The 26,088-nt window shown below is 55.5% G+C and overlaps 1 protein-coding gene across 6 annotated transcripts in view; it reads right to left on the bottom strand.

The window, feature by feature from the left end:
* PTPRS (protein tyrosine phosphatase receptor type S) overlaps positions 1–26,088 on the bottom strand; it is a 105,649-nt gene that overhangs the window by 65,308 nt on the left and 14,253 nt on the right. For 4 of the 6 annotated variants that reach the window (XM_077121056.1, XM_077121059.1, XM_077121061.1 and 1 more), the window contains exon 2: positions 773–966. In XM_077121056.1, the coding sequence (XP_076977171.1) occupies positions 773–863 (91 nt within the window). In that variant the 5' untranslated portion in view covers positions 864–966. Of the gene's footprint in view, positions 1–772; positions 967–4,469; positions 4,637–7,253; positions 7,351–26,088 lie in introns of those variants that run through there. The other 2 variants (XM_077121057.1, XM_077121058.1) reach the window with 2 other exon arrangements.

Below are 26,088 nucleotides of genomic sequence, written 5' to 3'. Positions count from 1 at the left end.
GCCAGGATCCAAACCCGCCTGCAGAAAACTACTTCTTTCCACGATAGGGAGCCCCCCCGGCCTGACCCCACATGTCACCCGTGGTACTGTGCAATGCCTCCCTGCGGTATACCTAGAAATGCAGCTTTTTCATCTCCTCCAGGACCTTTACATGTGCTCTTACCTCCACCAGGAATGGCCTTTCCGTTGGTGAACTCCTATGCATCCACAAAGCCCCAGCCCCAGTGCCCTCTCATCTAAGAAACCATCCCTGATCTTCCCTGTTTCCAACTCCTGCTCCCTTTCTCTGTCTGAGAAGGTCTGTCTGCCTGGGTGCCTGCAACCTGGGTGCTAGCATGTACTGCCTGCTGTGAAGAAAAGAAGAACTAACTTTTATGGCTCACTCAGGGGTGACCTCAAGTAAGTCCCTGCTCCCTCAGAGGCTTGGTTGTTCTCAGTGGGAAAATGGGGAAAGGAATCAACCTGGCACAGGCTGGCTCGAGATAAAGCTAGCAAAGTCTGTGCTTAGCTGCTTGAGAAACGGGTATTATTGTTGGTAATTTTACCGTTTCATTAATGTCACCATTACGCAGATATTATTGTTGCTACTTTTACCGTTTCATTAATGTCACCATCACGATGTACTTGTGAACTCTCGGGGCCTAGCGCACAGCAGACCCTTAGCTCCACTTCACTCCTGGAAAAACCAGGAGCCCCGGGGAGGAGAGCTGGGGACAGGCGTTCGCACGCGCGCACAGGCCCACGCACATGTCACCGCGCCGGCCGCCTTTACCTTCTGCTGCGCAGCCTCCGATCAGCAGGACCAAGAGGAAGCCCACGGGGCCAACCACGGACGCCACACCAGGGCCCCGGGCAGGTGCCATGCTTGGCAGCGACCTCCGACTTATGCCCTGGGGAGGGGTGGGGATGGCCCCCCCCAGGTCCCTCACAGAGAGGCTTCGAGCCGAGTGTCAGACGGGGCAGCGTCTGTGGAGACAACAAAAGGGCCATGAGAGTCTGGGAAGGAGGAGGGGCAGTTATGGCAGGAGGAGGGGGAGGCGGTGGGGGGAGATGGGGAGGGAAGAAAGATGTGGGGTGGGTCCCCAAACCCCAGCTGAGTCCCTGGCTGAGCTTCCACTCTGGGCCAAGCCCCAAGTCTGACTATGGTTGAGCCTGAGCCTGGCTGACCCCTGACCCCAGCTGACCCCTGACCGCAGCTGAACGCTCCCACTGTACTCACTGCTTCTGGTTGCCATGTGGTGCTATGAGCTGCCGCCCAACCACACGGCCCCCCACTACCAGCAGTGCACACCTGCCCCTTCGCCCCTGCTCTAACACTTCCTATGGCTCCCACTGTCCCAAGGGAAAACACTCCTGCCAACCTCCCATCCTCCTCTAGCTCCAAGGCTGAGCTTGTCCTGCCTCGGTGCCTTTTTCCTGGGAATGCCACTTGCTGCCCCCCACCCCGGGACAAGTCCCTCTTCCTGCCCCTCATAGGTCACACCTCCCCATCCCCCTAAACCCCAACTCCACATCCCAGAGTCTCAGAAATGACTAAAATCAGAAATGACTAAAATTTGCAGATTAGATACAAATGTAGATCACACAGCATTCGCAGCCCCCAAGAGCCTAAATTTCTCCAGGGCAGAAGGGAACCCTTGCCACAGGTTCAACCTTGACCCAGGGCCTACCTTTCCTTCTCCCCCACCTCCACTTTGGCCACAGCCAGCAGGGCAGAGGGCCAGGGCGGGGCAGGGGAAAGCGGAGGGTGGGGCTCCTGTGGCTGGGTCAAGTCCGCAGCCACCCTAGGTCATGCCCTGAACGGAAATGGGCTGCAGCCACAGGGACGGGTGCCCTGTAATGATGGGGCAAGTCCCTGTGATTTCGGCTCCCAAAATACCCAGCTGTGGTCAGCTCACCCAGCCCCAGGGCGGCCCCGGGGAAAGGCCGGGCCAGAGGTGCCTGGGTCATGGCTCAGAGTGGAGGCAGGGGATGCCTGGGGAGGCACAACATGTGCACAGTCAGGCCACAGATGCCCAGTCAGACCATCCACACACAGAAACTAGACATGCTCACAGGTGGATGCAGATGGCCTGGCAACCATGACATATATGGGTATGCGCACAGTCAGTCCACAGGCAGGCACACGGGCTCAGACACAGTCAGACCACAGGCAGACAACGAAACCAGACATGGACACAGATACCTTCATGCACAGGCAACGGAGATGGGCATGCACACAGTCAGGCATATAAAACATGCACATAGTCAGACCACAGGCACAGATGGGCACAAAACCAGATGCCAGAGTCAGGTATGCAAAGTCAGACCCAAAGCACATACACACAGAAAGACAAGATACACACCCAGGATCACAATCGGGCAGACCACACATACCACATAGTAGGGACACACAGTAGGACCAGAGATACAAATAGGCACTCCCTGCGGATGACAGTCAGCCAGATGAGATACATAAACAGGGTCATAGTCAAGCAGATAGTACATATAACACAGCCCAGCCCCAGGCAAATAAAAACACACAGTCAGATCAGATCAGCACCTGGGCGCCCAGGCAGATAAAACTCACACATAGATGTGTGCACACAGTCAGGCAACAGATACAGGCAGCAGACCACCCCTGCACACATGGCCAGGCAGCAAATTCAGATGTGCCAAGTTGGAGTGCTATCACTCACACATGCATGCATGAAGCCAGGCTATGGGGACAAGACTGCACACAGTCAGACTGCAGGTACAGCTTCACACTCATACTCAATCAGCTGGGGAGTGGCAAGATGGGAAGAATGAAGCCCACAGCGCAACTCCTTACCCTGTGGCCCGCTCCCCACCCCCGACGGGCCCTTTAAGAGCAAAAGGAGCCAACGAGGAAGGCAGTGGCCCTGGTTGAGAATGACTGGGTGACCAGAGTGGCTGGTACCGCCCAGATGTGCCCACAGAGGCACATCTGCTAGCCCCACCAGGTCAGTAGATGTGCAGAACTTCAGAGCGCCCCTGGGGAAACTGAGGCACTGCAGCAAGTCCAGGGCCCAGAGGGGCTTGCCCCACCATGGGCCCTGGGGCAGTGGCATCCGGGCTGCAGCCTCAGTGTCCTTTCCTAGGAAGGCTGGCCTGGGCGGGGTCACCCACACAGAGGGCCTAGGAAGGGAGGTATAGGAGGACACCGCTTACTCCCCAGGGAGCCAGCAGCAGCTGCCTTCTAACCAGGCAGCCCCTAATTACTCTCCAGCTCCCGCAGCACCCCGCCCTCCTGGGCCCAAGCCCTTGCACTGCCTGGCTGAGGACAGGCATGGGTACCTGCAAGGCATGGGTGACGGAGGCAGGAAAGGGGGTGGTGAGGCCAGGACAGACAGGATAAACGTCCCAATGTCTTTCAGGACCCAGCTCCTCCCTGGGGAACTTCCTGTGATGGGGGAGGTGGGAAGGGGAGAGCCCTCCCACGGCCAACCACTTCCTGGAAGACGCATATACAGTCAGAGGAGAAGGTCAAGAAGTCTCAGCAGCTCTCCTTTCAAAGTGCACCCCAGACCCATCGCATTGACTCTCTACTCTTCTTCCACTGGGTTCATTTTCTCCTACTTGGATCCCCACTGTCTGTCCCTCCTGTAGCAGCCAGAGGGCACCTGGGAGCACTTAAATTGGGCCCCATCCCTCCTCTGCCCACAGCCCTCCATGGCTCCTACCTTCCTCAGGGTAGAAGCCCAAGACCTCCCCACGGCCTCCCAGGCCCTGCCCAGTCCCCTCCGTGCCCTCCCCTCCTCCTGTTCTCCCCATCGCTCCCTGCACTCCAGCCCCACAGGCCTCTTTGCTGCTCCTTCAGCACGCCAGGCACGTCCTGCCTCAGGACCTTTGTACATACCGTTCCCTCCACCTGGAAGCTTTGCCTCCAGATTTAATGTTATTTGGTTGAAAATTAATGGGTGTTGGGAGTGGCAGTGTAGGGGGCTGGAAGGTGTCTCAGCTCAGGGAAGGGCATGAGGCGGGACAAGAAGCTGCACTTGGGAGCTCCTAGGGAGAGAGGTGAGAGATGGAGGTGGGTGGTGGCGCCTGGATGCACAGGACATTAAGGAACCCTGGGCAGCCCTGGACAATGAAGGACATGGTTAGGTTGGCACCTGGCCCATCCTTTGTCCCTGCCCTTGTGCAAAAGGGGAAACTGAGGTGGGCGTACCAGGGTTGCATGGTGCCACAATCCCTGAGCCCTGGGGGGACGTGTGGCTGCAGAGAAAGGAACAACTGCCCATAGGAGCCACCGGCTACTGCCGGGAATAACTCGGGCAGCAGCTGAGGCTGAGCAGGAGTTGGGGAGGACAGAGAGGAGGGGCCTGGGGAAGTACAGGGGTCCCCACCGGCCCACAGTTTCCTTGCAGATGTCTGTGCATGCTTCATCTCTGCCAGGCACCGAAAGCCCACTATGGCCAGTTCACAGCAGGGACGTGCCTGGCGGGACCCCCAGCTCTGGAACCCACGTGAAATTATTTGTTCACGGTCTCCCACGGCCTCTGCATGAATGGAGGAAAGCTGGCGACTCTCTCTGCACCCAGTAGAGCCTGCTGGGGGGCCGGGTGGGCACCCATTCCTGCCAGGCACTGGGGGACGATCACGCGGTCAGCCCTGCATGCCCACGCACTCCAGGGAGCATAAAGGGGTCATTATGACTGGGCAGCGAATAGCCTCTGTGTCACCCGCTCCAGGCGGGGTCTCATGGGGCCTGAGGGTGCCCAGGGGCCCTGCCCCACCCCAGCTCCAGCCCCAGGGTCTGCCCCGTCCCGGGAGGAGCTGAGGGAGCAGGGGGGTGGGGGGAGAAACCTGGGGACTCTTCTCCCCAATCCCAATCCTAGGGGAATGCCCAGGGCCCCAGTTGAGAGGGAGCTAACAGTGGCAAAGCTGGCATGAAAAAGACCCCCTGTCTCGTCTCCCAGCTCTCCCACCCCACCCACCCCCCTTCTTGGCCTCAGGACTGTCCCTGCTGCTTGGGTCCCCACAGCCCTTCGAGGGCAGGGCCGGGGCCTCTGACCTCCCAGGACTCCGCACTGCTCTGGGGGCGCGAGACCTACACCCTGGCTTTTAGCTCCACAGCCACTGGTGGACTCAAGATGGCTTCAGGCAAGCCGCTTGCCCCCTTGGGGCCTCCATGTCCACCCCCCACTGGAAATGGGCTCAGGGTGGGATCCTTTCCCGGAACAGGGCCGAGGGATCTGGCCTTAATTGGCTATTGCTCAGCACTGGAAAGACACAAAAGCTCAGGGCGCTGTCCCCAAGGGATCCGGTGGCCAGGAGTGGCTGGGTGGGGCTGGGTGGGGGTCCAGGTCCAGCCCGAGAGAGAGAGAGAGAGAGAGAGGAATCAGTGATGCCCAGCGGGTGCTCCCCACCCCCACCCTTCATGTTTCTTCCCACTTGAGATAAGGACACTGAGGCTCACAGAGGGCCCATGGAATGCCTGGGGTCACACAGCTCTCGACAGAGTCCCACACCCCCACTCCCCGCTCCCTGGGTGCCCAGCTTTCCAGGCTTGCCTCTGCCAGGGCGAACCCCATGCTGGCTTCAAGGAGGAGCTGGTGACACCAAGATGTGCATGCATCCCTCTCCTGCAAGGCACTGGGACCCGGGATCGCCTGAATCCATGCACCCTCTCTCTCCCCGGGCTCTTCCCACAAGCCCTTGCAAAAGTGACCGCAGCTGGCAGGACACAGAGGGTTGCCTCCAGGTCCCTCTTGCAGGGACGCCCTGCCCTAGCCCAGGCCACCTGTCAATGCATCCTACAAGCTGCAGCCGCAGGCTCCTCATCCCCCTCCCAGGCAGAAGTGATCTGCCATCACTTCTGGGCCCCTTTGCCCCTACCTTAGGGCCAGCTCTGCGCTAAATAAACCCCTCCACGGCTCCCCATTGTTGTCTGTTAAAACCCAGAACCCTAACCTTGCCCTCTAGACTCAGCCTCCACCAAAGCCTATCACCCACCACCAGTGCACTCCTGTCCTCTTTGTTCCCCAGCTGCGTGCCGTCTCACTCTCCCTAAGGGGATGTGTATCTGCTGTTCCTTCCACCCAGCACACCCTTCCTCACTCCCTAGGAAGCCTCAGCCCTCACGCTCCGTCTCAGATCTTGGCTGAGCTGTCACCTCCTCTGGGAAGCCCTCCTGGATGCCCTCAGCCCCTTTCTGAGCCCCCCTGGCACTCTGGGAACCTGCCTCCCTATGCCACCTCCTCCTGTCCCAGGCCTCTCAGTCCCCCTGCCCGCGCCAAAGGTCTAGCTCATGCCCAGCCCCCTACCACCCTTTGCCCTTGGTGTTCGTACAATCATGCCCATTTCAGAGAAGGAAACTGAGACCACAGGGGGAGGGCACCGCAGGCAGGGGAAGCCCGCAGGGGCTGGCAGCCAGCTGCAAATTCCTTACCTCTGCCCCGGGGGCTGCTCACCTCTTCTTGGGGGTGGATAAGAAGCTGCAAAGCAGCAGACAGCTGGGGGCAAGTGGGAGTTCTGCAGGGTACTTCCAGCCCCCCCAGGGTTGCCAAAGCCTTGGTAGGAAGCAGGGCTGGGGACACACCAGGGGGCCCTGAGGCATGGTTTGGTAAGCAGGCATGGGGGTGTAGGAGTGGAGCTCAGACACAAGAACGGGGAGAGGGAAAATGGCAACTGAGTTGTGGTCCTAACCAGGCCAGACGATAACACCCCAAAACTCTCTTTGGGCTCTGATCCCCCTATTTTTTTAAAGCTCTGGCAGAGTACAGTGTGTCTCTGGGATCCACAGGCTGGAGCGGAGCACGGACCAATAAGGGAGAAAAAAACTTTCTGCAATTTGGGGGCCTGGCTGGAAGCTGGGGCTCCAGCCCATCTAACCCCCCACCACCCCCAACCCCCGCCATGGTACTGCCATTTCCTCTCAGGTCTTCTCCCAAGAAGGCCTAAGGAGCCCCCTGATCAGGGCGCCCCGGAGCTGGTGGAGAAGGCTGCCCCATGCTTGCTCCGCCCCCGGGACGTGGGGGAGGGGGTCGGGCCAGGGGCCAGAGCGAGGGAGGGGGCCCCCCCGCGAAGCATAACGGTCCGGAGTTTCCCAAAGTGCCAACAACAGGCCTGAATGGGGGGTGGGCGCCAGGCACTGGGGGGCTCGGCGCTGTCCCTGGGGGGTGAGGGCCAGGCACGCGAGACACGGGGGGACCCCCCTCGGAGTCAGGGCGGTGGGGAGGGCGAGGAGGGGACAAAGCCCTGCACGGCCTCGGCCTCGGGGTGCAAGGGGGCTCACGGGGTGCACTCACCCCGCAGCTCGGAGATCCGGGGCCCGGGCCCCTCCCGCTGCCGCGCGCTGCCTCCGCGGGGCCCGCAGCAGCCCGCCAGTCCCTCGGTTCGTCCCTCTGTCCGTCCCGAGCCCGCCGAGCCGCGAGGACTCGGGAGAGGCCGAGGCCCGCGGGGGGCGGGGCCTGTGGGCCGGGGGCGGGGCTGGGGCGGGGCCACGGCCGGAAGTGGGGCGGGGAGACCACAGGGGAGGGGTGGGGCCCGATGCATCGATGGGGGGGTCTGTCCGGTGCTGGGAGACCCCCCCACCCCAACTCGCCCGGGTCCGGGTCGGGGGGGATCGCAGCCATGCTTCCCCCTCCACCCACCCCACACGGCTCGTGGCCATGGCAACGCAGGAGCGGGAGGAATGATGGACAGGGCGGCCGCGGACAATCGCTCCCCCCCCCCCCCCCCGCGAACACACCCAAATCGGGAGGTCGGGGAGGGGGCATGAGGGATCCCCTCCCAGCCCGGGCTGAGTGGGGGACCCAGCAGCAGAAGAGGCCCCCAACACCGAGACAGCGGTGGGGGGGGGGAGCCTCCTGCTGCGAGTCCAGTTGGAGTCTAGGGGAATGACAAAGTGGGGGGCCACCGTGGCAGAGCCCCCACCCCCGACCTACACCTCTGGGGAGGGGGTGGGGAGCGCACGGCCAGATTGGAAACAGATGGGGCGGCGGTGCCAGGCCCGCGACACCCGAGACAGAGAGGCGGGGGTGGGGGGGATGGGGAGGATTGGGGGGGCAGGGGGAGGCGCAGCCCAGCCGGAGCAGCCAATCCCGGCCAGCGTTGTCCAGGGGTGTGGGTTTGAAAACCCTGCTGCGGCGGCCGAGGCTGGGGAGGTCCAGCGGGTCCCCAGGTTGAGCGCAACAATGGGGGGGCAGGGACCCCTCTCCAGAGGGATCCCACCCCCACCCCCCATGCCTGGTCACCATCCCTGGAGCAATCGCCTCTCAGGCCACCATCAGCGCTCAAAAAAGTACACGGGGGTGGGGAGCCAGCGTTTACTGAGCGTACCTGCGCCCCTGAGCCCTAGGGGGGAGACCCACGGCCACCCCCATTCTCCACAGGTGGGGGGGGCACGGGGGAAGAGAGAGAAATGACTTGTCCAAGGCAATAAAAGCAGAGATTCACACTCTGCTTCGGGTCCAGACGCCAGGAGGTCCCGCTGCCGAGGAGGACAAGTCATTATAATATTTAAAGCGCCTCAAGTGTCAAGAAATAAAGCACCACTCTACCACCCCCTGTGGCTCCCAGCCGGGAAGGGGAGACAGATATGGGCGTGGCCAAGGCTTTGGTGGGGGACACACAGGCAGCTGCAGGAACCCCAACTTGGGTGGGGGATAATTCACCTCCCCCCATCTGCACCCCGCTATGGCCACCCCAGCACCAAATGCCTCTCCTTGCCGGATAACCCCAGTCTGCCCCTTTCCTTGCCTCAGTTTCCTTCCCTTGCAATGAAGTATATAAATCCCACCTCCTGCAAACACTGGGGTGGCCTGAGCTGGATGCTGGGTGCACAGTAGGTGCTGCCCCAGTGTCTGGATGCAAACTCCCCACCTCATCCCTTCTATGGCAGAGAAAACAGTAGGCACCGAGTAAACACGGGACCCTTGACTTCTCTGCTTCTGTCCACAGCCCCCATCCCAGCACCCCTGGGAAGGTGCATAGTTGGTGCTTTGTGGAGGTAGCACCTGGCCACCAGACCATGTGCGGTGCACAGATTTGTATCAACACAGGTGTGAAAAAGACCAGCTTGGTAGAGAACCCACCACAGGGAAATCCCGCCGAGCGCATAGTAGGTGCCTTGCCTGCACCTACTGGCTCCCAGCCCGGGCATAGGCTGAATACAAACCCAGGTCTGAATCCCGGCATGCCCCACATAACCGTGGGCAAGGACCCACACCACTCTGGACCTCAGTTTCCCCATGGGTAATGTAAACTGGGTATACCGGATACGCTCAATGGATGCGCATCGTCAGGGTCAGCGTGGTTGTGTGAGCCGGGACAGACATGCCTGCCACCCCTTCCCCTGCTCTGGGCCTCTCACCCATGTCTCCTTGGAGACAACCTCTTGCCTCCATAGGGTGACAGGGCACCCAGGGGCCTGGAAAGAGGCCAGCATCTGGTTTCCCCACAACTGTGTCCCCCATGGCAGCTCTGATCAGCCCCGCCTGTTAAATGCATGAACAGGGCTCTGCCTCTCCTCCCCTCCCCACCTGCTTCCACACTGTGACCTTACAGCACCTGGCATGTAGTAGGTATACCACAAACACTTACGCAAAAGGAGGGCACCCACCTCACTTATTCTCCCCCCCCCCCGCAAAGTCACGCTGGGGGTGGCGCCTTTGTCACCAAGTAGGTGTCTTTATCTGCCCTCTTTCAAACAGATGTCTCGGATCACCTGCTGATTGCCAGGCTCCATCCTAGGCTCTAGGGATCCCACAGTGACCAAGACCCACGAAGATGCCTGCCCTCATGGGCTGGCACTGCAGTGGGGGCAATGAGTGGGAACCCAGAGAAGTACAATGCACAACGGGTCAGACCAGTAAAGACAAACAAAGCAGGGAGGAAGGTTGGTGTATGGGGGGCGGAATAAAGCATTAAATGGATGGGGAAGGTGGGGGGGAGAGGAGCAGGAGGGAACCAGAAAGGGGGCAGGTGACAAATGAACAAAGACCCGGTGGGAGAAGGTGAAGGAGGTGTGGACATCTGGGAGAAGAGGGTTCCAGGCAGAGGGTACAGCCTGTGCAAAGGCCCTGAGGCAGGGCAGGAGGAGGGGACAGGTCAGGGCCTGGGGGGCTGTGGGGAGGACTTGGGCTTCTCCCCCCAAGGAAGGCAGGAGCTATGGAGGGCTATGGGCAGTGGAGGGAAGGGCCCTGACTCAGGGGTTCATGGGTGCCCTCTGGCTGTTAGGGGCTGGACAGACCCTGGGAGACAAAGATGGGAGCTGGGGGAACCAGGCCGGGGGGCAAATGCACTGGTCCAAATGAGCAATGATGTGGGTTTCACTAGATGGGATAAGGCGGGGGTGGGGGATTGGAGATTGGAAATGGTCGTTGGTCATCACTTTTGCTCCCTCTACGTCAATGCCCGCATGCCCACTTGACACCCCCATTTTCCCGTACCATCTCGTTTCTCTGTCGGGACCCCCATTTGCCCAGGTCTCCCCACACTGGAAGTGACCAACACAGCCTTGGGGGACACTGCCCACACCCCACACTCCCGATAAAGCTCATGGGTTTTTCTATGCCCACCTTAGCCCCATGTCACTACAATGGAGGCAGAAAGGAAGCCGTGGAAAGGAGACCCGTTCCTCAGTTTTCCCATCTCTAAAACAGGGACAAGAATAGCATCTACCTCTATTAGCTTTGTTTCATTTTTTGTTTGTTCTGAATACCTACTATACTCAGAAGGTTCTGAAGGCACCCAGCCCACCCCTGGCGCCCATAAACCTGATGGGAGAGACAACATTCCCGCTTGGCCAGAGAGGCCGCCCCACCCTTTCTGGCCTCCAATCTGGTGCGTCCCCCAGGCTCTTAGCTCCTTGTCCAAACCCACTTCATCCCTCAGCTCCGCCACCTCCAGGCAGTCCTCCCTGACTGCCCCTGCCTTCCCGGCACCTTTCAGGGCTGGCCCCGGCAGGCCCTGAAGGAAACGCGGGGTCCATGTATCCCCTGCACACATCCGGGAGATGACTGTCCTTGAGGAGGAACACGGGACCAGATTGCCTCAGCTCTTGCAGCTGGGACATTTGGGGGTAATTTTTTTTTTCAAAATAACTTTTCTTCTAATTATAAAATAGGCGCGTGCAGCAGAAAATTAGGGAAATTCAGCATAAAGAAGAAAATAAAAATTGCCCATCATCCACCTCTCGGCCAGAGAGACTGTTAGTGTTTGGGCATCATCATTTGTTCTCTCCATGAACGTTTATTGAGCACCGACTGTGTGCAGGGCTGCTGGGAGCACAGTGGTAGGCGTGACAGAGCCAGATACCCCCACCCTGCCCTCATGCAGCTCACGGACAAGTGGGGAGCCGGGTACCCAAGGAGAAGTGTGGTCACTAACATAATGCTGGACAGCCCTGAAAAATGCCAAAGAGAAAATAAAATGGGCTGCAAGGATCCAGATATTGGGGGTACTTGGAGGAAGGGGGAGAACCTCTCAGAAGAGGTGACATTTGGGTTTAGACCCAAATGAATTGCAAAAGTCAGACATGAAATTTCAAAGGGAACAGACTTCCAAGCAGGAAGAACAGCAATGAGAGTGGCCCAGAGTCTGTCTGCTTCCTTCTGGTCTTTTTCCTATGTGTGTAGATGTGTACTTTTCTTTTTCAAATGGGGGTCACCCTTCTGATCCCAGCTGCCAACGGGCAATGCATAGAGCTTAATGGATTCCCACTTGCTGGGAATCTCTATCAATAGCCACCATACAAGGAAAAGCCTCAGACAAAAACGTTGCCAAGGTTTCCTGCAGATAACCTCCAAGGAGGGGGTGACGCCTTTGGGATAACGGCGAGGCCTTTGAAATCTGGCCTGATTGGGGGCCCTGAGGCAGAACTGTGCCCCAGACACCCCAGGGCAGGACAAATCCCCCCACTTCCAGCAGCCTGTCCCCCCTCTTCCTCTAGTTGGGACCAAAAATCCCTGAAAATTTCATTTCAGCCACAACCATGAGACTCGTGCCCTTGGCTTCCAGAGCAAGAGAAACTAGTCAGGCAGCTTCCTCAAGGCTCCGGGGCTCCCCAGAAATGGCTCTGTGCCCAGGGACCCCACCCCATCCAGCGTGGCATTCATGACCTGAGGCAGTGAGCGTGTGCTGACCGGCTGTCCCTGGGCTCTGGCGCCGCGTCTGCCTGCCAGCCTCGCCGCAGCGGGCACAGTGCCCACCGTGGGCATGCCCCTAGCTGCCTTTTTTTACCCACCAGCTCTACCAGGCCTGGCTACTTTCTTCTCCTTCTGGACACATCCAGGACTCCTTCAGGCATGGCTGGATCCAGCCAACCTGCTCCTCCCATATTCACACACACACACACACACACACACATATACACACCAATCCAGTTCATGGCAGGTTCCCTCCTTCCAGGGGCTCAACCTGGACTCCTCGCCTCGCCTCACCCCCGCACCCTGGTCTGGAAATACTCTCAAGTTTCCTTCCTAAATATCTTGTGAATTTGTCTCTTTCTCCATGAGCTCCCTACTCCTTATTTCAGCTTCCATCATCTCCTGCGTAGATCCGTGCAGTTACCTGCACCCTGGTGCCCTGGTTCCCCCCCACCCGCCCCACATAGCAGCCAGTGAGCACCTGTGAGCCCCTGAGTCATGACCTGTCCCTCCTCTGCCTACAGCCCTCCATAGCTCCCACCTTCCTTGGGGGAAGAGCCCAAGTCCCCCCCGCAGCCCCCCAGGCCTTGCATGTCCTGCCTGTCCCCTCCCTCCCTCCCCTCCTCCCACTCTCCCCCTCGCTCCCTCTGCTCCAGCCACATGGGCCTCCTCACTGCTGCTCCAACTCACTGGTCCTGCCTCAGGGCCTTTACACAGGCTGTTCCTTCCCCCAGGGACACCGTTTCCCTTATAGATTCATGGCTGTTTCCTTCTTTCTCACAGCTCACATCTCACTCCAATAGCACTTCCTCAGGGAGACCCTTGCTGGTCACCTGCTTCAGGTGGCACAGCTGTCACTCTCTGGTCACACACACCCCTGTTTTATTTCCTTTTTGGCATTTCTTATCATCTGAAATCATCTCCTTTATTTCTCATTTCCCATATTGAGCCGCACTGTCCCATACAAGACCCACCAGCCACACAGGCCTCTGTCAATTCCAGTTAAATAAAATTAAATACAACTTAAAATTCAGCTCCTCGGTTGCACCAGCCACATTTCCAGCGTGGTTCGTGTCTAGGGTTTGGAGATTGCGGCCACAGCACATTTCCATCGCTGCAGAATGTACTCTGGACAGGGGTGGAGCCAGGGACCCAGGTCAGCCTCGTCCACTGCAGGGCTCCAGGGCCCAGCACACAGTAGGCGCTCAATAATTGCTTTCTAAAGAAATGTACGAACAAATGAATGAAGAAGAGACCTTGTGGGGCCTGGTAGCTGCACATCTCTGAACTCCCCAATGGCCAGATAAGGAAACAGAAGTCATGAGAGGAAAACCCTGACGCACCCGGGATTCGAACCCAGGTCCACATGGCTCCCAGCCCAGGCACCCTCCTGGGGCTGTTGCTCCAGTCCCAAGGACAAGAATTTTTAAAGTCCACCATGGCCATGGCTAGACTCCATTCTGGAGCCCGGCGCCTCGGCCGACACGCTGACTCAGCCAGAGGCAGTCGGGCCAGTCCCTGTGCCAGGCCCCTGCGGCCAGACTGGGCCCCTGCCAAGCCTGCTGTCCCCCAGGTTCGAGCCAGAGAGCCAGCCGCGGCAGCTTTAATGGACTCGACTACATCCTCTCCCCGATTCAAGCACCTTCCCCTCAGTCTGCAGCCAGCCGGGTCTCCGAAGAGGGCAGGTGCAGCCATCCCCGTCCCAAGGCCCCTTCTTCGAGACACTGCCACATCCCGGCATCGCTCATTTAAACTTTCCTTAACCTGTGCCTTTTCCTTAAATTAATTTACTTCCTGCATGCACTCGAAAGTAACCCTAGAAGAGGAATAATGAAAAAAATGTACCCAGTTCTTGATGTTTGCTGGAAACTGTTGCTAAAGCCGGCAGCAGCCCCAGATGGGAGTTTGTTATAAGGAGATCAGCAGGAGTTGGTGTTAAAGACAAGCCTACCCCCCCCCCACAACGAGCCTTCCTCCTTGAAAGCGTTAGTGAGACGTGGCCGCTGTGTGGCTCCAAGCCACAGGAGACCTCCCCTGTGGGACGCCCCCAAAACAGCCCTCACCCAGGAGCCAGTGAAGTCCCTTTCTCTTCCCAGCTGTGTGGCCCTGGGCAAGCCCTGGCACCTCAGTTTCCCCACCTGTGCACAGAGTGGGTGGGCTATTTGGTGGCTGCCGACCCCCTGGGGCTGCTCTTTTGTGAGTTCGGGGCACGTGAAGATGAGGGAAACTGAGGCAAGCCTAAAAGAGAGAACTCCGTGGTGGGGTGAGGTTTCATCCCTAATCTGAGCTAAGTGAGCTGACTTCCCTCTGGGCTGGCTGCAGGGGGACTAGACCTGACTTGCTCATTGCTGTATCTGCAGCACCTACTGTGCGCCAGCTGCCATCCTGGGTCAGGGGATGCAGACAACCCCCGGGGGCTTCTCTTCCAGGGAGCTAGAGTGACAGACAGAGGAAGGCACGCAAAAGTAGGGGTGGGGAGAGACATCAGGGCAGCAGGCACGGCATGTGCAAAGGCCCTGGGGTGGGAGCAAGCACAGGCATTCTAGGGAAAGGGGAGGACCGTGGGGCAGGGTTGGGGGGAGATGAGGACAGAAGGGGTAATGGAGGGGTGACTGGGACCATGATTCCCGAGGCCACATCAGTATTTGAAGAAGAGGCAATCATCACAGCCCTGGGATCTGGGAGCTAGACGGGGCCTCTGAGGGAGAAAAGGGACTTCTCCTTTCACCCTGTCCTCCAGCATTTACAGAGCACTTACAGTATACCAGGCTCCAGGCTGGGGGCTGGAGATGCAACAATGACCCAGCAGCCCTGATCGAGGCAGGTGTGGGCACCACAAGCTCAAAATCAGAGCCGTGATGGAAGACGCACACCTGGTGTGGGGCAGGTCGGGTGTGTTTCCAGGTGGAGGTGGCGTTTAACATGTGCAGGGTGAGAAAAATTTCACTGGCCGAGGTGTGGAGATTGCGGAGACTGGGGAGTGGGGAGGGGGTCCCAGGCGAAAGGAACACCACGGCAAAAGGTCTGCAGGCAAGAGAGATGAACGCTCAGAAGGTCTGGGCAAAATAGAAGCAGTGGGGTGGGTTGCTTAGGCTAGGTTCCACCTCAAAGCCAAGGAGGCGGAGTCATGAGGGGCCATAGGGAGGGGCTGCAGGGTGGGGGACCCCTGCTTGGCCTTGGACCCACTATGTGCGCTCAGACGGGGCTCCCCAAGCCTCACATCCTCAGAGATCAGGGAGGTTTGGCTGTAGACCCAACCCCATCTCCCCCTAGATCTAAAGCCACCCATCAGGCACTTAATAGAGCAGAGTACTCAGAACTGAGCCAGGCATACAGCAGGTGCCTAACAAATGAACTACTTAGTATTCCTCACTCTCCCCATGTGCCAGACATATGCAAAGCAGTTCTGTGAACTCCTTGATGACTGCTATCATTCTCCCCATTGGACAGGTAGAGAAACTGAGGCACAGACAGCAGCCACAAGTGGATTCAAATTCTCACAGCTAAGGAACAGCAGAGAGGAGACTCAAGCCCAGGCTGGTTCTTAAGACCCCCACCCCCACTTGTACGGGCCTCAGTTTCCCTCCCCAGACCTCACCCTCCTACCTCAACTGGAGGTCACAAATTCCCAGAATTTTGCTACATCTCAAACTGGCCTGCCTGGAACCTAGTGGCTTACGAATGGGCAAGTGCTTTGTCTAGAGGCAAAGGATGGATTCTGGCTCTCAAATGTATTAATAATTATCATTTATTAGATATGGATTATTTCCCAGCAGCGGTCCCCTGCGATGGTGGTGGGTGGGGGTCACATTGGGGGTCCGATGAGCAGTGTGCCCTGGGAGCTGGCAGTGGGCTGGACTCCACAACTATACAGTGAGTTCTCTTGCCCCAGGGCCTTTGCACATGCCAGACCCCCTGCCCTGCATACTCTTCCACCAAATATCCACGCAGCTCCTTCTTGACAGCCTCTGTTCAAATGTCACTATCACAATAAGATCCTCCCAGATCTCCTATTTAAAATTTTGCCCCCACTCTGGCACTCCCCATCTACCTTCTCCGAATTTTTTTTCTCTAAAGCAATGTGCCACCCTCTGACATTCATATTTTTCTTCTTTCCTTGGTTTATTCTCCATCTCCCCAACTGGAGGGCCAGCAGTGCAAAGGCAGGAATTTGTTCCTTCAACTTCTTCATGCCTGGAACAGCCAGAGCCTGGCACACAGAAAGTGCAAATATTTGTGAAAGAGAAGAAGGTGGGAAGGGACGTTACCTCTTATCCACCCCCCAAAGCAACCCCTGTTGTTGGTTTGTGTGAATCTTTCATCACATAGTTTCAGACCAAACTCTAGAATACTGAGCGACTTTTTAAATGAAACTGTATCATCCTATTCGTATCATTCCCAGCCTGCTCCTTTTCAATGATACTCCAAACACTGAACACACACGTCTTTGGCCTCTTTTCACCTGCTATGTAATCTCCAATCACAAGGCTGTGGCCATTTGTGACCCAATCCCCTGTTGGTGGACACTTAGGTTAGTTCCAATTTTCCTGACCTGGGCCGATCCAGTGGTAAAAATCCCCACCGATGCCTCCCAGGCCCTCGGGGAAGCATTGCTTTTTGCATGCTGGTGGGGTGGAGGAGCTGGTTGGTTTTGGTGAAGTCTAAACACCCAGGACCCCGTCACACGCGGCTGGAATCATGTATGTTGGCACAGAGCCTGAAGAGGATAACTGGGTACTGTCGTCCCAAATCAAGTTTGCGCATTCCCTCCAGATGCATTTTGATGAGATGACACATAGGAGAAAGCCCTCACAGCAAAAGACCTGAAACAACCTAAGTGCCCAACAGTAGGGGATTGGTTAAATAAATAATGGTACAAGTGACAAATAATGACAAAGGGATACCAGGAAGATGTGAAAAGGAATGGGAACCTAGATGTACAGCTATGCAATTCATTTTCATTCTTAAGGGAAAAAAACAAGGTACAGAATGTCTGTAAAAGATGCTACAAGAAAGAAAGCTTTGAAAGCAAGAATTCAAAAAGATACTCGTACCCTTATGCTCACAGCAGTGGTATTCACAATAGCCAAAAGGTGGAAATCACTTATGCACCCATCAAAAAATGAATGGAAAAAACAAAAAACAAACAAAAAGATGAATGTAGAAACAGAATGTGGTATCTACACACAATGGAATATTATTTGGCTGTAAAACTGGATGAAGCTCTGATGGGGCAGCAACAAGCATGCAACTTGAAGGCATTATGTGGGGGGAAATAAGCTAGATACAAAAGGACAAATATTGCATGATTTCACTTATATAAAATACCTAGAAACTCATAGAAAATTCATAGAGACAGAAAGTAGATGACAGGTTTCCAGGGCCTGGGGAAGGAGAGACGGGGAGTTATTGTTTAATGGGTATGGTTTCTGCTTGGGATGATGGAAAAGTTATGGTAATGGGTGATGGAGAGGGTAATTAACACTTTAAAAGTAATTAATGCCATTAAATTATATGTTTAAAAATGGTTAAAATGGCAAGCCTTATGTTATAGATGTGCTATCACAATAAAGAGTGGGGGGAAAAAAACAAGGTGCAGCATGGATTATAAAATATTTGATTTTAAAAAAGTAAAATACATATATATATAAATCTATAAGTCTAGTGAATGTTCACAGATTGATCTCTAGATCCAGATAACTGCACTACCCAAAGTGATAACCAGTAGCCCCAGGTGGCCATGCAAATATAAATGCAATAAAATTGAATAAAATCGAAGACTCACTTTCTCAGCAGCACGAGCCATATTTCAAGTGTTCAATAGCCACATGTGGCTAGCGGTTTTACCATATTGAACGGTGCAATCAGAGACCACCTTCATCCTCTCAGAAAGTTCTATGAGATGGCGCTGCTCCAGAGCAGGGAATGGCAAGCTCTGACCCATCAGCCAAATCCGGCCCCCAGGCCTGGTTTTGTAAATAAAGCTTTATTGACACTTAGCCACGCCCACTTATTTACATATCGTCTCTGGCTGCCTTGGCATTGTTTGCAACAGTCAAGAACTCTGGGCAGAGACCTTCCAGCTGCAAAACCAAAAATATTTACTATCTGGCCCTTTACAGAAAAAACTTTGCTGAACCTTGAACTAGAAGGAGATGCAGAGAGGTCTGGGGTTGGGGAGCCGGAAGGAAACCCCACTGTGAATCCTTCCCAACGTCCTCAATTGTATTGTGTCCCAATGCATGCATTATCTAGCCAGGAAAATAAAATAAAAAATAAAAGCTGTCACAGAGCCATGAAGCCGATTTCTCCCGCAGTGGCACCCAGAGAGCCCGCTTCGCCTGGCCGTGGATTTTATCACGCTTCAAACAATTTTGCCAAGTAGACGGGCAACAAATGGCATCTCATGGCATCTCGTTGTTTTAATTTGCATCTCCCGGGCAAGAAGTAGGAGCTCTTAAAATGCAGTCTACTCATCCAGTCACCCTCCCCCCACCACCCCCCCCTCACCCAGGACTCCGTGAGGGCAGAAATCCAGGTTCATTTCTGCTGTCACTTCAGCTCTAGAGTGAGAACCCAACAAACAAACCCATGCCAAGTGGGGGGAATGCGGAGTGAGGGGTGCAAGCCCGGAGCTGGGGCTGCGGGCACAGACCTGGGATCACTGGTGACAGAGAGGAGGGCATAGAGTGCCAACCCAAGTGTCTTTTGATGCAGTCTGGGGGTGGGGGGCTGGGGCTAGCTTCTGAGCAGGCCAGAAGTGGACATTCTTCCGGGGGGGGACGTGGGCAGGGCAGGTGGAGGTCTGGCAGCCACAATTTGGGGAGCTGGGGCTGGATGGGGGGAGAGCTACGGACTCCAAGCCTGAAGAGGAATTATGTATTCATCAGAATCTTAAACAAAAGCCCCACGGCCGCCTGTCAGGAAGACTCTAGCTTTTATGGTAATCGGCGATGAATTACCCACAATGCCTGGCCAAGCACTAGTGGTTCTTGGCCTGGATCCTAAACTAATTTTTATACGCTCGTGTGTATATAATTTTGCTTGCTCGCTCTTGTTCCTGTTTCATCATTAGTGGGAGTGTGGTGGGGGGGCACCTTGAGTATAAGGTGTTGGGGGGCAGCACATGAAGACCTCCAGCCCATAAGCCTGGCTAGCATTGGGCCCAGGACCCAGAACCTATGGAGGCAGGATCTGAGAGGCCAGTCAGGGCTGAGGGGTGCCTGGAAACCACCAAATCCTGGATGCTGGCAGGCATGGGATGTGCAACTTGCAGGAATGCAAAGGGAAATGGTGGCCTTTGCCAGGTGCTGTGTGTTCTTAGGCAAGGGTCTTAACCCCTCTGGACTTCAGCCTTCTGTTCTGCTGTGTGTTCTTGGTAAAATGCCTTAACCTCTCTGGACTTCAGCCTCTTTTCTGCTGTGTGTTCTTGGGCAAGTGCCTTAATCTTCAGCCAGAGGGAACAAAATCCTTCTACACCCCGAGCCTTCTCAGCCAGCCTCTGACTCAAGAGCTCCCCATGAAGCTTGGAGGTGGCCCCCAGACCTCCCAGGGACACTACTTGGGTTGGAAGCTGTTATAAGTCTTTGATACATATTAACTCATTTTATCAGCCTGCTGGGGTACTGTCATTATCTCCATTTGATAGATGGTGAAACTGAGGCAGAGAACAAAGCATGCTCCTTGGCCAAATCTACCAACCAGCTCGTTTTCAGCACCGGATGGACACCCACTGACTAACTTAGGAGTTGTCCCCCTCCCACAGGAGTCCCACGCTGACTCCCCAAGGACAACCAGCCCCATTACTCCTGGGACCCTCAGCAGGCATCCCCCTAACTGGGGGTCCCAACACCTGCCTGCCTACCACCTTCCCCATCTCAGTTCCTCTCCTTTGTCCTCCCAGGAACTCAGGCCAAAAACCTAGGATCCTCCTCAACTCCTCTCATGTCTCCCAGCCCCCACCCCCACATCCAACCACTTGGCCAATCCTGGCAGCTCTTCTGAAAAATCTTTCCAGAATACACCCACTTCTTCTCTGCCTCAATCCTAGCTGGATCCACATTTCTTGCCTAGATCTGTACATTCGCCTCTCTGCCCTGGGCCCCCGGCTCCCGCCCTCTCCCTCTACAGTATGTCCACCTTCCACAGCAGCCAGAGGGCACCCATGAGCACCTAGTCAGGGCCTGTCCCTCCTCTGCCCACAACCCTCCATGGCTCCCGCTTCCCTTGGGGGAAAAGCCCATGCCCCCCCCACAGTCCACCAGGCCTGCATGCCCTGCCCTGTCCCCTCCCTGCCTTCCCCTTCCCCCCGCCTCTTCCTTGCTCCCTCCGCTCCAGTCACACGGGCTTCCCTGCTGTTCCTTCAGCATGCCAGGCACGGTCCAGCCTCAAGGCCTTGGCATATGCTGTTCCCTCTTCTTGGGACACTGTTCCCCCAAATCTCTGCATGGCTCTTGCCTCACTTCCTGCCGGTCTTTACTAAAATGTCACCTCCTCAGTGAGGTCTGCCCCATTCCCCTGCTTTATTTTTCTTCAAGTCACGGCATACAGTAGGTGCTTAATAAATATTTGCTGAGCAATTCATTGTTTTATTTATAATCTCTGGCATTCTATCTATGTACTTATTTCAAGTGTGTCACCCCACTGGCACTCCATGAGGGCAGGGCTTTTTTTTTTTTTTTTTTTGGCTTGTTTACTGCTCTGATTCCAACACCTGGCTCAGGGCGCAGCACACAGTAGGTGCCCAATAAATACGGATCAATGAATTTCTAGACACCCATCAGGGTCCAGGGCCCAAAGAGGCTCTGCAGTCATTTCCTGAAAACACGGACACTTTTCACGGGATCCGAAAGAAAATTTTCTACCTGGCCCCCCACATCGGCACAAACCCAGGCCAAGGGCAGGAGAGTGGGTAACACCTGTAACTGGTCCAGTGGGAGGCGGCCAAGGAAAGTGGGAAACCATCACAGACCTCCTCAAAGCTGTTATGGGGAAACAACTGCTCACCCAAGGGGTGGCAGAGTAGAGACTCACACAGCAATCGTGGTGACTGAGCAAATGTTAAAAACACCCGACGGCCACGTGCTCGGCAACAGGTCCCTCAGAGACCTGGTGAATGAGCACATAAAAGCAAAAGTAAGAGACAAATCAACACGATCATCAAGAGTGGACTAAGCATGTCAATGGCACAGTATACAGCTCCGAAAAAGGTGGTGGCAGTTCTGAAGTTATCCATACCGTTAGCAAGTGTGCATGGCCTGAGATGGGGTGTATGAGAAGGGCAGGAAAGGTTAAGAGGGGGAAATATACCCATATTTCAGAATGCTGATGTGATGAATGAACTGTACTTCCCCAAAAGAGATACGCTGAAGTCCTAATGCCCAGTGTCTTAAGAATGCAACCTTATTTGGAAAAAAGGTTGTTGCAGATGGAATCAGGCAGGTTAAAATGAGGTCGGATAGAATATGGAATTGGGTTGGCCTTTAATCCAGTAAGACTGGAGTTATTATAAGAGGGGAGAATTGGACAAACAAAGGGGAGAAGACCTGGTGACAACTGAAGCAGAGAGTGCCTTTGATGGCTGGCAAGTCAACACCAGAAGCCAGCGGAGAGGCCCAAAACAGGTTCTTCCCTCCAAACTTCAGAGAAAGCCTGGCCCTGGGGACACCTTGATTTAAATGTCTGTTGTTTTCAGCCCCTTAATTTGTGCTACTTCCTTACAGCAGCCCCAGGAAGCTAAGACGGCTAAAATCATAATAGCAATAATGACACTAGTTGCTAATATTTTATATCACATATCGTGTACCAGGCACTGTTTAAGCAGTTTCTGCAGAAGGATTCTCCTAGGGCTCCCCATTTTACAGATGAGGAGACTAAGTCTCAGAGAGGTCGGCTGATTTGCCTAAGTTTGCACAGCTTGAAGTTAGCAGAGAGTCCATGCCTGGCCTGGGATATGGTGACAATGGGAGCTGGCAGATGAACTAGACGTCTGACACACAGTGGATGCCCAATAAATGCTGTGGAGATGCCTGAGTGGGCAAAGGCAGCACTGTGCCCAGTGGAGATGAGGGAAGCTAACGAGCAGTCGATCGGACAAGGCTTGCTGGGAAGAAGAGGCGAGGGCTTGAACAATCAATGCAAATACATAGGAAATTGGGTGGCTGGGAGCAAGGGGCTGGCTCAGGAGGAACAATTGGCCGTCAGTCTCATTTCCTCCTGTGGCAGAGAAAGGCAGGCCTGGCCAGGGCCCACGGCTGGCGAAGAGCCAGGGTCTGCGGGGACCTCCCCACCTGTCACCTAGTGATGTATTCATCAGGAATGCGGGGGACATGATGACCATCTGCAATGGCCGGCAGGAGGGGGCACAATTGGGCACTCCTTGAGTAGGAAACTGAGGCCCAGAGAAGGGAGAGGGCCTGGCCTGAGGTCAACATGGGCTCCAGCCAACCTCTTCTCCTCCTTGGCAGCTCTGCTGTCTGCCTGACCATTCAACCTGTGTTTACGGAGCATGGAGCCCGAGACCGTGGATTCAACATGGGTTTGATTCCAGGCTCTGCTCTCTGCTTACTGTGTGGCCATAAGCAAGCCATCTCTCCTCTCTGACACTCAGTTTCTCCATCTGTAAAATGGAGGCTGCTGGTTGTTACCCACCATCCCATAGTGAACAGAGTGGAAGTGGAATTTAGAGAGGCCTGAGCCTGAATTGTGGCTTAGATGCCTTCTGGCTGTGTGGCCTTGGGTAAGCAGCTTGTGCTCTCTGATGGGGATGCTTTCCCTTGTCTTCTAAAGGATCCCCATTTGAGCTCCTGGATCAAACCATACCTGAACCTGATTACTAACATCAGCCTCCATAGTTAGGAGAGTCACTCCATTTCCCTGATTTGTACTAAAGTCAGTGTGATTTACGAAACCACCTAGCACAAAGTCTCGTTAGTGGCCAGGGCAGGGAGCTAAGCGTATCAGACCTCAAAGGGTATCTCGATGTGCTGAGGAACTTTGGACAAGGCCCAAACCTCTGAATCTCGAGCGTTTCAGAATGTGGTCACCAGAAAGCAACACCCATGTGGCACCCTCGTTCCTGGGGCTGAGGGCAGTTAGTAATCACCTCCCACGTGCCAGACTCAATGTAAGACCCTACCCTGCCTCTGCCCATGCTGTTCCCTCTTCCTGAACACCCTTCCCTCCCCTCTATGCCCAGGTATCTTCCACTCAACCTTCGCATCTTGGATCAGCCGCCACCTCCTCCAGGAAGCTTCCCCTGACTTCCCCTCTCATTGTCCATTCTCAGAGCTCCCACCCTGCCCCTACACTCCCCCTCCCTTTTCCCAGTTTCAGGTCTGGCAATTACCATATTTCACTGTATCGAAGACGCATCATTATTTCACTGATCAGCTGAGAGAAAAACCTCCGCGAATTCCACCAGACACGACTCCCTTATCACGTAGAATTATTACTTGACAGCTACTTAAAGAGCTTTTCTTAGACTTGTTCGAATATAGATTTTCATCCTTTTTCACTCCTGGGCTAGGTACAAAAATGGAAAATGCAAGTGGTTCGACTCTTTCTTAAACTCCTCTGGGTTTCAAGTCTTAGCTCTTTCGAATTGTTTTTTGCTCCGGAGTCATCAATGTGGGGTTTTTGCACGAGGCCCCATTTCCTGAGGATGTGGCATCGGCCATGGGCAGCTGCCCCCAGAGTGCCAGGACCCCCTCCCTGGCTGCCACCACCCACCCTGCAGGACCTATGGAAGGTATGACAATGCCAAGGGCTCCCACCACTTACTTGTGTGGCTCAAACACTGTGGCTTGTCAACTGACACACAGTAGGGGCCTGTTATGGTTAGAGAAGACGCTAAAACAACCATCCCCCCTTAAAACAACACCCGGGCACAGAGCAGGCACTCAAAAGCTGGTACTTGGGTGAACAAACCAATAACTGAGTCCAAGTTCAGAGGAAGTAGAAGCGTTCAGAGGTCACGCAGTACCCACAAAATCCCACAGCGAACTAAAGACGTGAGGGCAGAATTCAAATCCAGGTCTAACAGAATTCGTGGGCTTTTCTCACCTGTCCATGCCCCTGCCAGAACTTCCAAATAATGTTTCTAAAACAGGGCAGGGTGGGGAGAATTTGAACTCATCCAAGCCTTGAAATGCACAGTGGTTGCATCGTCTACCTATAAATTAGGAAGAAGCAGGTGGCAGGTATTAAGTGCTTGGGAAGGAAATGAGGCGACAAGGCAATTGGCCCAGACCTCACCATGTCTGAGCTGTGTGTCCCTGGGCAGGTGACTCAACCTCTCTGGGCCTCAGTTTCCTCATCTGTAAAATGGGCATAAAAGTTTCTTGTTCCCTCCTCCTCGTCGTTGTGAAGCTTGCAGAGCTGTTTGCAGCCCTCGGAAAGTGGCCAACAAATCGTGGATTTTTCTTTTTGTTTCTTCATGGACCCGCCAGGTGGGCCATCAAACCACCCCCCACCCTCAACATGACTCAGCGAGAAAGCCCACCCAAAGCCCATCCAGGGCAGTGGTCCACTGCTCCATGTTCTCCATTTAATGACAGTAAGTCCCTGGAGGGCAAGCGCCTGCCCTCCCCCCTGTATCTGCAATTCCACGTTCCGGAAACATCTATGGAAGGATGGAGGTGAAAGCAACTGCCAGGACTGGCCAGTCATCCCAGAGATGGGAGGAAGGAGAAGGGGGAAAGTTCTGCCAGTGCCTCTGGCCTGAAGACTGGAAGCTGCCCTTGACGCCTTTCTCCCTCACCCCAACATCAGACCTGCAAGGCCTGTCTGCTTCACCTTCAAAATCCCAAACCCATCCATTTCTTCCCTCTTCTCTGCCTCCACCTCACAGCGGCCCCATCATCACCCACATGGGCCCATGTCATCCCCTCTGCCCTGGCACCCCGCTCCTGCCCTCATCCCCCACAGGCTATCCTCCCGCAGCAGCCAGAGGGCGCCTGTGAGCTCTTGAGTCAGGGCCTATCCCTCCTCTGTCTACAGCCCTCCATGGCTCCCACCTTCCTTAGGATAAAAGCCCAAGTTCTCCCCATGGCCTGCCAGGCCCTGCGTGCTTTCCCCTTCCCCTGCCCTCCCCCTTGCTCCCCCTACTCCAGCCACCCGGGCCTCCTCACTGCTCCTCCAGCTTCCAGGCCCGGCCATGCCTCAGGGCCTTTGCACGGGCTGTTCCCTCTGCTGGAAATGCTCTTCCCCCAGGCACCTGTGTAGCTTACCCCCTTAATTCCCTAAGGTCTTTCCTCCACTGTCACCTCCACAGTGAGGGAGAACCCGCAACCCTGCTTCAAATGAAAACCCTCATCCCTCCATCCTAAAGCCCCCTTTCCTGCTTTACTTTTGTCCTCTCACTACCATTCAACATACTAGGGATCTGATTTTGTTGATTCGTCTCTCCTGATCAGAACATGAGCCCTGCAAGGCCATTTAGCTTTATCCACTGTTAGGTTCCAGCACAGAGCCCCACATACAGTAGATGACCATGAAATATCCCATGGATGCAGAGGAGGGAAGTGGCTGCGGCAGAGCGGGGCTGGTGGCAGAAGCGTCCACACCTACCCTGGCTGCGCCCTTCCTGTCCCCCACGTGAGCCGCTTCTGGACCCGGCAGCCGACACCTGCTGGGCAGGAAGCAGGGGCAGCTGGCCTAGGCAGGGTTAATCCCTTTCCTGGTGGGAGGGGGGCTCGGCCCCTCCCGGAGCACTGGGTGGGTGGGTAGATGAGCTGGAAACTTGAAGCCAAACAGACACTGTCACACAGACAAGAGGCCTGATATCTATTTAGCAAATAAACCTATTTACTTAGGCACCTCTCTTTTACTCACTTTGAGCCCTGTGCTTTCCTACAGGGTTCCCTTGTATTAACTCATTGGACAGCACCCCCACCCCCCACCCCGGCCGCATAAAGATCCTGGGAGGCTGGGGTTATAAGATCCCCATTTTACAGATGGAGGAACCGAGGCCTGGAGACACAAAATAAGACGG

Source organism: Tamandua tetradactyla, chromosome 11, assembly GCF_023851605.1.
Source record: "Tamandua tetradactyla isolate mTamTet1 chromosome 11, mTamTet1.pri, whole genome shotgun sequence".
NCBI lineage: Eukaryota > Metazoa > Chordata > Mammalia > Pilosa > Myrmecophagidae > Tamandua > Tamandua tetradactyla.
The sequence above is the reverse complement of the archived record's forward strand: the minus strand, read 5'-3'. Positions and strand labels throughout refer to the sequence as shown.